The following is a 12,224-nucleotide window of genomic DNA, read 5'->3' as shown; positions in this document are numbered from 1 at the left end:
GGTTTTCTGCGCCCTCCTGAGGTGGCTGTGTTTGGCACTGACCATCGACGGAACTCATTTTCAGCAGGTTTAACTGTGGCGGGCCTGTCCTGTTCTTCAGTAGCAATGAAGCAGCAGGCTGATAGAGTTGTGTGTGCATGCGTGTGTGTCTAATGCTAAGTTGCTTCAGTTGTGTCTGACTCTGTACGACCCCAAGGACTGTAGTATGTCTAATAAAGCTTTTATTTTACAGCAGTTTCAGATTTACAGAAAAGCTTCAGAAATAGTGCAGAGGGTTCCCATGTACCCCACATCCAGTGACCCCTTACAGTAACCTCTGACCTCCGTGGGGTGTATTTGTTATAATCAATGAGCTGAGGTGAGAAAACTGTAGGGCGTGCGGTCGTGAGCAGGGCCTTGGCAGGCGGGGTGAGGACCGAGTGCCCCAGGAGAAGGCATGGTATGTGGATAGCCAGGGAGTGGGCCTGAGCGGGGTGAGCTCAGGGGACATGGGGAGCCCAGTGGGGCTGGGTGTAGGCTGACGGGGGAGGCTTTTCATGCAATAGGCGATTGTTTCGGGCACACAGGTGTGGCTCTTTTCCAAAGGGCTCTAACCCACATCCCTGACTTCTTCTTCGTCACTTTTCTGACGTGGGGAAGGAGATGCCCTTTGCTGGACCCACCCTGAGAATGTGTTCTGTATCGCTTCTCATCCTTTTGGCTAAGATCAAGTGTAGGATGTGCCCTGTAGGAGCTTTCCTACACGGACGTACTCTGGTCTCACTTGTCTCTGTAATCAGGAACCCAATCTATTTCTCTCTTAACACAGAGGTCTGTGGGATTTATGGGGTTAATAAAGGATGCAGCTTTTACACTTATTAGAAATCACAAAGTCCTCCAGATGCACCATCCTACCAAAGTTATATTACAGTTGCTAAAAATACCCCACGACCACGGGTGAGCTCAGAGCAACAGATAGCCCACAGACTAATTTCATCCTTGGCAGAAGGCCACGCAGCCTCCAGACAGGATCAGAATCAAGCTGGGGGCTGCTAAATATAGAAATATAAATTTGGGTTTGTTTGGAATCATTTGAAAACTGAAAGAACACATAAGGCCATGATCAAGCCTGGTAGCGTCTTCCAAAGGCAGAGCTCACCTTAGTGTCGGTTGGTCCTGCACCCCCAGCCCCATTCTCGGCCCCTCAGTGGAAATATGAGGCAGTCTCTGGGTCTGAAGTCGTAGCAGACTCTTGAAGCAGCCCGGGCTGGATATAGACGCAATACCGTCATCTACTCCCAGGGGCTGCGCTGAGGCCCCGGAGGCCGACTGAGTTCAGAGGTTACTTCACGCTCCTTGGAGACCCCAGGCTCTCTGATCTCATGTATCTGCCCCTTTCCAGTCCAAACGGAGGACGGGGGTCTATCACTTCCCCTTGAAGTTTCACCCAGCACCGGGGTCCCACTGGGCAGGACTGACTGGGAAAAGGGGAGAAGGAAAAGAGCTTCCTTGCAAGCATCCTGTCCTGTATGTCCCTCTTGTTCAGTGTTTATGGTGAGAAGGTTCCTCAGAGCACAAACACACCTGCCCAGAGGAGCTTTGGGTAGGTGGCAATGCAGGTGAAAGATGACCAGGTCAGGGGAGGAGAGTGGGGGGCTCACTCGTGATCCTGTTTGGGCACCCCCTCTAGATCCATCCCTGAGGGAGTCAGCACCATCAAGTTAAAGGGCTCTGGAGAACATGCTAGGACAGCCGGCCAGTTTAACTGGCCCAGAGTTTCCCAAGTACTTTCAGGCCCCACACACATCTGTCCTCTGGCTGCCTCCCTCACCTCCTCGGGACCACTCTCCTTGCCCATGTGCTTCTCTCACTCCAGCCCTTTGTCCTTCAGTTCAGTTCAGTTCAGTTCAGTCGCTCAGTCGTGTCCGACTCTTTGCCACCCCATGAATCGCAGCACGCCAGGCCTCCCTGTCCATCACCAACTCCCGGAGTTCACCCAGACTCACGTCCATCTAGTCAGTGATGCCATCCAGCCATCTCATCCTCTGTCATCCCCTTCTCCTCCTGCCCCAATCCCTCCCAGCATCAGAGTCTTTTCCAATGAGTCAACTCTTCGCATGAGGTGGCCAAAGTACTGGAGTTTCAGCTTTAGCATCATTCTTTCCAAAGAAATCCCAGGACTGATCTCCTTTAGAATGGACTGGTTGGATCTCCTTGCAGTCCAAGGGACTCTCAAGAGCCTTCTCCAACACCACAGTTCAAAAGCATCAATTCTTCGGTGCTCAGCCTTCTTCACAGTCCAACTCGCACATCCATACATGACCACAGGAAAAACCAAAGCCTTGACTAGACGGACCTTTGTTGGCAAAGTAATGTCTCTGCTTTTGAATATGCTATCTAGGTTGGTCATAACTTTCCTTCCAAGGAGTAAGCGTCTTTTAATTTCATGGCTGCAGTCACCATCTGCAGTGATTTTGGAGCCCCAAAAAGTAAAGTCTGACACTGTTTCCACTGTTTTCCCATCTATTTCCCATGAAGTGATGGGACCGGATGCCATGATCTTCATTTTCTGAATGTTGAGCTTTAAGCCAACTTTTTCACTCTCCACTTTCACTTTCATCAAGAGGCTTTTTAGCTCCTCTTCACTTTCTGCCATAAGGGTGGTGTCATCTGCATATCTGAGGTTATTGATATTTCTTCCCGCAATCTTGATTCCAGCTTGTGCTTCTTCCAGCCCAGCGTTTCTCATGATGTACTCTGCATATAAGTTAAATAAGCAGGGTGACAATATATAGCCTTGACGAACTCCTTTTCCTATTTGGAACCAGTCTGTTGTTCCATGTCCAGTTCTAACTGTTGCTTCCTGACCTGCATACAGATTTCTCAAGAGGCAGGTCAGGTGGTCTGGTATTCCCATCTCTTTCAGAATTTTCCACAGTTGATTGTGATCCAACAGTCAAAGGCTTTGGCATAGTCAATAAAGCAGAAATAGATGTTTTTCTAGAACTCTCTTGCTTATTCCATGATCCAGCGGATGTTGGCAATTTAGATACCCCCAATCCTGCATCTCTGGACCTTTGCCTTCTGCCCCCTGGGAAGCTGTTCCATCGGGTGCCTTTACAGCCTTCCTCTTTTCACTTAGAGGTCAGTTCAAATGTCACCTACTCTGAGAAGCTTTCCTGAAGCCATTCCACAACTGCTCTTTTAAATTTAATACCATCTCCCTGCTTTGTCTCCTTTGATTTAACTCATTACTACCTATTATAGATCACATCACACCATATTATATCTTTGTTGTTATCTATTTTCCCGATGACTCAGAGCTGAAAAGCAAGAAGAGCTGGTCTCCCAACGTGGGGAAATTGTAGAAACACCACCATCAATTAATGGAGCATGGATGTTCATTTTTATGCACAAGAAAACAACCCAGTCTTATGTGTAACTAAGCCTAAAAGAATGCCTCATAATAAGTATGACAACCATTCTCAAAAAGAATGTGTAAGAAGGCATAGCATCAAAATTCCATGGGCAGAAATTTGTATTTCTTTGAATCAAGATTGCCGTGAGAAATATCAGCAGCCTCAGATATGCAGATGATGCCACTCTAATGGCAGAAAGTGAAGAGAAACTAAAGAGCCTCTTGATGAGGGTGAAAGAGGAGAGTGGAAAAGCTTGCTTAAAGCTCAACATTCAAAAAACTAAGATCATGGCATCCAGTGTCATCACTTCAGGGCGTTTGCCCCTTGTGTTTACAAGGGGAGAATGTGGAAGCAGTGACAGTTATTTTTTCTTGAGCTCTAAAATCACTGCAGATGGTGACTGCAGCCATGAAATTAAAAGATGCTTGCTCTTTGGAAGGAAAGCTATAATAAACCTAGACAGTGTATTGAAAAGCAGAGACATCACTTTGCCAACAAAGGTCCATATAGTCAAAGCTGTGGTTTTTCCAGTAGTCATGTATGAATGTGAGAGTTGCACCATAAAGAAGGTTGAGCGCTGAAAAACTGATGCTTTCGAACTGTGGTGCTGGAGAAGGCCACATTTTGAGAGTCCCTTGGACTGCAGGGAGATCAAACCAGTCAATCATAAAGGAAATCAACCCTAAACATTCATTGGAAGGGCTGATGCTGAAGCTCCAACACTTGGGTCACTGATGTGAAGAGCCAACTCATTGGAAAAGACTCTGATGCTGGGAAAGACTGAAGGCAAAAGAAGAAAGGGGCAACAGAGAATGAGATGGTTAGATAACATCACCGTATCAATGGACATGAATTTGACAAGCTGCAGGAGACAGTGAAGGACAGAGGAGCTTGGCGTGTTGCAGTCCATGGGGTTGTGAAGAGTCAAACACAACTGAGCAGCTGAACAACAACAGAGTTATAGAAAAGAATCCAGAATCAGTGAGATCTTGGATTTGATGGAGTATGATGAGTACAGTGAGTGTGAAAGTCTGAGGGTGGAGCAGCACCAGGTGATGGGGACAAGTGGTGGGGGCACCGGGGTCGTGGGGGGAGGGCTGGGGGTCCCGCAGGAGCAGAAGTCACTCAGGAAGGGACCGCTCCTCCCAGCTGGGCTCCTCTCCGCAGCGTCACTGCGCTGTCATCGTGACAGCCCTCGGGGCCACTTAAGCGTAAGAATTACTTTGCTACCGACATTGAGAAAAAACACATGGCAGATAGACCCAATTCCCGCTCTCCAAATTACCCCAAATAAACAGAAGAATGTTTGAGGCCCCCGAGGGATATATAGGGAAGAGAAAAAGGCAAGTGCGAGCTAACAGCTGTGGCTGGGGAGGTGGGGGAGCCGTCTGCCCAGACGTTGCTGCATTCTCTCTCCGGGTCAAGCAGAAACTGCAAGCAGTAAATGCAACTGTCCCAATTTGTTTTCTCATGAAAATGTCAGCTTGAGCTCTTGAAGGAATCCTTTTCTTATGGCCCAAGCAAAGAAACCTTTTTTTATTGTGTGGCCCCTCAGGACAGAAGAGGCTTTTTGATCCTGTTCCATGTTTCCAGATTGCTGGTATCCTTCAGATTGGCTTACCCAGGGGGCTGATATAAATTTTCAGGTGGAGAAGCGCGATGCTGACACATTTGTTTGGTTTAAGCCAGAGCTGTCTCCAGGGCCCAGGAGGGATGGGCTTCTTGGCTTCCCTTCCGCCTGCCCCCCAGGTGAGACCCATGGCCGCAAATGGCCCTTTCTTGGCAAGACAGTTTAATGGCATGGGGCATGAAAGGGATATGGCTGCATAATTCTTGTTAATAAATGTCTTATTTAGTTACCTCATGTTAATTATTCACTAAGCAGAGGCAGTTGTGACTTGGAGCTCTGGTTTGAATGCTCCTTGAGCTTTTTCTTTCTCCCTTCGCTCCCCCTTCCTCCCCCTCCCCACCCCTCTGGACAGCTCTTCTCCAAAGAAGAGAGCTGTTGTCTGGCTCCGGAGAGAACCAGCAGCTATTACAGCTGGACAGGATGTCAGAGATTGCAGAGTCGGGTGATTTCCAAACCACTTTGAGGGGTCTGAGGGTTTTCATGCTCAGCCTCTGGGATGGGATGGCATGGCTTGGTGGGCAAGGCCCCTGCCTCGCTGGTTCAGCTCCTGTGCCCTGATCCCGGTTCCCTTTGCACGTGTGCAATTTCAGCAGCAGGTTTTATAAGGAGAAAAAGATTGGAACCCCGGAAAGGTCTAAAAACCACTGATGCAAATCAGGCCTCTCATCTACAGGTGAGGATGCTGAAGTCCAGAGAGGTAGAGTGACTTTACTGGGTTGCACAGCTTCTTAGTAAGGGAGTCTGGACTAGGAGGCCTGTCCTCTCCCTGTTGCATGGCTTGGGATGGAGAGAGGAACCCAGAGAAGAGAGAGAAGGTGAGAAGGAGGAAGGTGGTCAAATGTCCCTGTCTCTCTTCTGGCATGCAGAGCAAGATGGCTTCTTGAAACACCTCTCTGGCTACAGGCAGTGATGTCTTAGTGCACTTGCTGAGAACAACAGTGCAAAAGTGGCCTGCCTCTGGGATCTGTCTAATTACTGGGTGAACACAGGCAGTGCCTGCTCTTGAGGCTTCAGGGTTTGTGGTGTCAGACCTGAGCTGGCTGCCAGTTTCACTGTGAATGAAGTTCTCTATTTAAAAACAAATGTATTGTTATTTTGGGGGTGGATTTCTGGGAAATATTTATGAAAATGGACACCAATTTTACTATATTTACTATTAGAATGAATTTAGTCTTTGAGATGGAGTTATATTTAGGTTCTGTTGACTTAGGGTAAGTTTTACAGTAAAAAATTAGACATAAATAAAAATGTTCAGTATATTTTTGAAATCATTGCCTTTGTTACTCTTATTAAAACAAAACAGAATTTTCAAGAGTTAATAGAATTCTGTGGTTAGAGACTCTGGAAACTCACCTCTGCTCCTTGATAGCTGTGTGTGTTAAGTCACTTCAGTCGTGTCTGACTCTTTGCAACCCCATGGACTGTAGCCTGCCAGGCTCCTCTTTCCATGGGATTTTCCAGGCAAGAATACTGGAGTGGGTTGGCATTTCTTTCTCCAGGGGATCTTCCTGACCCAGGGATTCAGCCCGGGTCTCTTACATCTACTGGGGTGTGGGTTCTTAACCACTAGCATCATTTGGGAAACCTCCAGATAGCTGTGTGACATTGGGCAAATCACTTAACCTCTCTGAGCCTTGAACATCCCTCTCTGTAAAATAGTGATAACAATAACTTCCCTTGTGCGCACTGACTGTGTTAATACATAAAGCCTTTACAACAGCACCCAGTGGGATTCGCTGTGCTTCATGAATCTCTCAACAATTTTAGAAGACTCTTGGTCTATATTGTTTTAAATATTGTCTCTTCCCCATTCCACTGGGCCTTTTCCAAGACTCGGAGCATGCCTTTTATGTTTCCATTTCTTTGTCTTTAGAAGGTCTTCTGGATAATGTCTTTGGTTCCATCCTTCAGCTCACTGAGATTCTGATGTACTCCATCCAATATGCTTTGTAACCCATTCGTGATGGAGACCACTAGCTGTATGCAATAAATCATTCTCTCCTTTTGTGTTAATAGGACTGTGGTTGGACACCTGCCTCCTCAACTCTGCGGCATTTCCCAGACAGCTTTGCAGTTGTGTGGCTGGGTCACTAAGCTGCATTCAGTTGATGCCAGTGGATGTGGTGTGGACAAGGGGCACGTCTCTTCCACAGCCTGTCTCCTCTTTGTAAGACAAAAAGTGTGTAAAGCTCCACGGTCCATAAACTCATGACTTACAATGGGATTAGTTAAAAAATGGAGGGGAAAGCATTTTGACCCTTTATAGCAGTTCAGCCTTGTCACAATACCTAAGCATGTAATCATTTTTCAAGTCGTTCATTTTTGGGGGGAGGAGGTATTTTATAGAAGTAATAGTTTAAAAAGGATTGGAAGAAAAAACGATTCTGTCATCTGTGCCCGTGACCAGATGATGTTAACGTCTTAGGGGATGGATGAGAAGCAAGATGGAGGGGACCTGTGACCCTGAATAACTGCATGGAGCAGAGCTGCCTCCCAACATGGAATGCTCAACTCAGTCTATGACATCAGAGCAAAATGCACCCTCCTCTTTTTCAATGGATTGAATTATTGTCAGATCTCTTCCTGTGGCTGTTGAGCCTTACCCAGTGCATGTCCATCATGTTTTTCATTCTAGTGAGTCTACATTTGACTTCTGGAAATTATATTTCATTCTTTTTTCAAATCTCTTTGGTTGTTGTTTTTTTTTTAACAGGTTCTTATTCCTTGATCATGTCTGAAAACCTCTGTTGTCTTTTAATCTTTCAACATTTGCTGAAATAAAGTCTTCAGCATCAAGATACAGCAGATACAAACTTTCAGACAGAGGTGAAATATCACCAGATGCAGATACCCATCAGGAATTTCTAAGAACTTGTTCTGCAACACTTAGATTCTTTCAACTACTTAAAAAAATTATTTATTTATGTTTGGCTGTGCGAGGGCTTTCTGTAGTTGCAGCAAGTGGGGCTACTCTCGAGTAGTGGTGCTCAGGCTTCTCGCTGTGGTGGCTTCTCTCGTCGTGGAGCGCAGGCTCTAGGGCGAGTGGACTCAGTAGCTGTGGCTCTCGGGCTCCAGAGCGCGGGCTTAGTAGTTGTGACGCACAGGCTTAGTTGCCTTACAGCACGTGGAATCTTCTCTGTGGCACATGGGCTCTTTCCCATGGATCAAACCCATGTCTCCTGCATTGGCAGGCAGATTCTTAACCACTGGACCACCAAGAAAGTCCTCTTTCAACTACTTCAAGAATAGAAAAGGATTCAGAGAGATGGTGAGAAAAGGTTTCTATGACAAAGAGCTCTTTATAAAAATCAATATTGAAGGCTCCATTTTCTGTTCACACCAGAGAGGATCCTGCATCAAAATCGGTGGCGAGCGGAACAAAGGCCACCCGTGGGGACAGTGGATGTCTGGGTAGACTTTGGCTAATCCGTGTAAGCATTGGTTGAAGATCTCTTTGTTTCTTTCTCCTTGAACTGGCCGAGATTGAACATCATCAAAACAGTCGGTATTTGTTTTCTGGGGCTTCCATAAAAAAGCACAACAAACTGGTACCTTAAAACCACAGAAATTTGTTGCTTCATAGTTCTGGAGGCTGAAAGTCCAAATTCAAGGTGTCAGCAGAGCCACATGCCCCCTGAAGGCTCTAAAGGCAGATTTTCTTTGTTTCTTCCAGCTTCTTGGAGCCCCAAATGCTCCTTGACTTATGGCAACAGGACTCCAATTTCTGCCTCCCTGTCTTCAGGTTCCTTGGTGTCTGGGTCTTCATGTCTTTCTCCTCTGTGCGTGTGTCTGTGTCTAGATTTCCTCTTCTACAAGGATCCCAGTCATGCTGGATTAGGGGCCCACCCACTCTCAACAGTGTTGACTAAACTGCCTAAGTGAAGTCGCTCAGTTGTGTCCAACTCTTTGCGACCCCAGGGACTGCAGCCTCCCAGGCGCCCCCGTGGGATTTTCCAGGCAAGAGTACTGGAGTGGGTTGCCATTGCCTTCTCCAGGGGATCTTCCTGACTCAGGGATTGAACCCAGGTCTGCTGCATTGTAGGCGGACGGTTTACCCTCTAAGCCACCAGGGAAGTCCAAACTACTTATGTCTGCAACAACCCTGTTTCCAAGTAGGGTCACCTCTGATGCTGGGAGTTAAGGCTTCCACATATCTTTTGAAGACACAATTCCACCCATAGCAAAGAGGAAAAGTAGAGGGGGTGGAGGATGAGAATTCCACAAGAAGGATGAAAAGTCCATCATCTTGGTTCTGCTTCCCATAACCCCTGCTTCTCCTCTGCTTGGCTGGTCCAGTTCCCTAGTGACTCTGAAGTTTCAGTGTAAACTTTCTCCTTCAGAAACTCCTGACCCTCCCACCTCCTGCCTGATTCTTGTGCCCCATTGCTGCAGACTGCCTTTCCTCCCTCACCTGCCCCCCATCACGCCCCTGGTCTCCCTACCCAGTTCCTGCTCACCTTCCTTGCTCAGCCGGCCATGACAGCCCGACCCTCCCTCCCCTCCTGCAGCGTACAGACCTTTTCCTCTCGGGCTGTGTTCCCAGCACACAGTGAGCCTCCCAGCTCCAGCAGCCTTGCCCCAGAGTCCCCTCCCTCCCTGACCTCCCCGATCAAACCATCTGCTGGACGCTGAGCCCTGGCCATCTGCTGGAGAACCGCTTCCGCATCTCAGAGCTTAGAATCCCGAGTGAGGAAGTTCTCACTGTAGACCTTGAGATGGCCGATATTTTTCCTTCAGGGCTGGTGTGGCATGATACACATTTATCAACACACAGGACCAGGGCTTTTAAAGGGGGAGGACAGAGCTGGAGAAACAGTGTTAGGAAATCTGCATGTGAACAAGCCTCAGCAGAGAACCAGAGTTCAAACAAAATTCACGTTTTCATTTTTCTCCCCTAAACCTGTGAGCCAGTCTGAATTTTTCCTTTTTTCATCTGAACACATTGTCCAGATATATCTTGACCCATCCCTCTCTTGAAGGAATGTAGCCAACAGCTCCTTCCTCCCTGTAAAGCAATTCTCTAAATCAAAACCAACTTAAAAAAAAAAGATTCACAGTTGAAAGAACCATTTTCAGATGCTACAAAAAAGCCATTCAGACACGAGACTGTCCTTCTCATCTGCCCTAAGGAAGCTGTGGTTTAAAATTTTGGAAAAGTTCTTGGACAATTCTGCACCATGGTAGGGACATCCGGATGTGTGTATGTGTGCAAAGTCGCGTCAGTCGTGTCCGACTCTGCGACCCCATGGACTATAGCCCGTCAGGCTCCTCTGTCCATGGGATTCTCCAGACAAGAATACTGGAATGAGTTGCCATGCCCTCCTCCAGGGGATCTTCCCTGACCTAGGGATCAAACCTCTTATGTCTCCTGTATTGGCAGGCGGGTTCTTTATCGCTGAGCCTCTGGGAAGCCCAGGGACTTCCAGATACTGAAGGCCATTCAAAGTACAGTTTTGTAACAGTATTTTCAATCTGTAACAGAAATTGCCTAGAAAACCGATTCTTTGCTTGAAACAAATTATACAATATGAGACAATATATGTGTGCCTTGGAGAAGGGCATGGCAACCCACTCCAGTATTCTTCCCATGGACAGAGGAGCCTGGTGGGCTACAGTCCATGGGGTCACAGCGTCAGACACAACTGCGCGACTAAGCACAGCATGGCACAGCACATGTGTGTGCCTAGACTCATGTTTTGGCTTGAAACATATGGCCAGTGTGGATCCAGGAGCAGGTTGGTAGCTGGGAAGGGGTGGGGTTGACTGGTTCTGCAGGGGTTTGTCGCTTGGGCGTTTAGCATCCATCTGTCTCCCTCTTCCCCCCAGTGGCAGCTGGATGTCCCTCTGGGAAGCCTCCCACCGGCATGGCCTGTCTACCCCACATTTTGTTTGGCGCTCCAGGGCTAGCCCTGTGTGGAGTAAGCCGGCCCAGGACACCCCATCTCCCTTGCTTCAGCTCGTTGGCCCACAGTGCTCCTTTGTCCATGGGGACTGGTACCAAGGGCTCAGGGGGTATGAAAATCAGTCCCTTTATGGGATGCAACTCTCATCTGTGGCTGTGAATGAGGAAGCACAGAGCCCCTGTTCCTGCTGCCAGCAGCCACTTTACCATTAGGATGGAAGTACATCTGAGGATAAACTTGATCTGGCCAAAGATGAAAAAATAAATGCAGGGGATCTTGTAGGGGGAGTGGGAGTAGAGAGGAACAGACAGTAATCATAAACAAATCAATGCAGATGCATGCAAAAAAATTAACCAGGGTCATGCGATGGGACCACGCCTGTGACTGGATGGGCAGAGAAGCCTGTACCACAGGCCTACCATGAAGGCTTGAGCTAAACAAGGGGCATTTCATGCTGTTGGGGAAATTTCCCATGTGCCTTTGCAGCAGACTTCAGCATCAAATACGTACAGGCCAATTTCTTGATTGTGACCCGAGGACCTGTCTGATCCCTCACAGCCCTCCTGGTCTCAGTACCAAAATCCTGTGCAGTGTCTTGTTCCCTTCTGTGGACAGACTTTTCAGCTTTTGCAGTTTACCACAGAGGAGCATTTGCACAAAAGACAGAAAGGCCCCTGCCTCACACTTAGATGGTGTGAGCTGGAAAAGAGGGAAAGACACATCCATCTCACAGCTTCTGCTCGCAGGCCTGCCAAGGAATGTGGTCTGGATGGCAGACTTTCCACGGCTGTGTGCGGGGCTGGGGGGCAGTGGTGATGCTATGATGGCCCCACCCCACCTGCTGTCGTTACACCATGTGGAAGGTCTGGTCTTTGCAAGAAGGTCAAGGAACCCTGGAGAAAAATGATGGATGAAGGCAAGGATGGTGCGAGAAATATGAAAAGAATCAAGACTATTTCTCCTGGAGAAGAGGAGCAGAAAAGGAGACAACTCCCATAGTAGCCAGACTGGGAGACCTTGCCTCTTTGCTGTTTGCTTATCAGGAAAATGAAGCGGATAAACTGTCATCCACACAGTGGTTTTCAGCCCCAGGCTCTGTGATCCTGGGACTAATGTCCACACGTATGAAAATATTTATGCACAAGGCGGTGGCTGTGTCCTGACTCCATTGCAACAGAAGAAAGAAAAAAAAGTGAGACCGCAGGCCAAATTTCTTGACCTTGAGAGTTGTTGCAATAGTGGAAGCAAATGGAGTTTTAAAATCCCAATTCCCAGAAATATATCAGAAAACAA

The 12,224-nt window shown here is 47.6% G+C and overlaps 1 protein-coding gene across 2 annotated transcripts in view; it reads left to right on the top strand.

The window, feature by feature from the left end:
- The window catches only part of MAP2K4 (mitogen-activated protein kinase kinase 4), a 104,859-nt gene extending 97,144 nt beyond the window's left edge, over positions 1-7,715 (top strand). Inside the window, exons 11-12 of one of the 2 annotated variants that reach the window (XM_055576486.1) lie at positions 7,045-7,207; positions 7,454-7,715. In XM_055576486.1, coding sequence (XP_055432461.1) covers positions 7,045-7,207; positions 7,454-7,489 — 199 coding nt within the window. In that variant the 3' untranslated portion in view covers positions 7,490-7,715. Of the gene's footprint in view, positions 1-7,044; positions 7,208-7,435 lie in introns of both variants that reach the window. The other variant, XM_055576488.1, reaches the window with a different exon arrangement.
- The last annotated feature ends 4,509 nt before the right edge of the window (positions 7,716-12,224 follow it).

The sequence above is a fragment of the Bubalus kerabau genome, chromosome 4, assembly GCF_029407905.1.
Source record: "Bubalus kerabau isolate K-KA32 ecotype Philippines breed swamp buffalo chromosome 4, PCC_UOA_SB_1v2, whole genome shotgun sequence".
NCBI lineage: Eukaryota > Metazoa > Chordata > Mammalia > Artiodactyla > Bovidae > Bubalus > Bubalus kerabau.
This window is presented reverse-complemented; position numbering and strand designations above follow the sequence as displayed.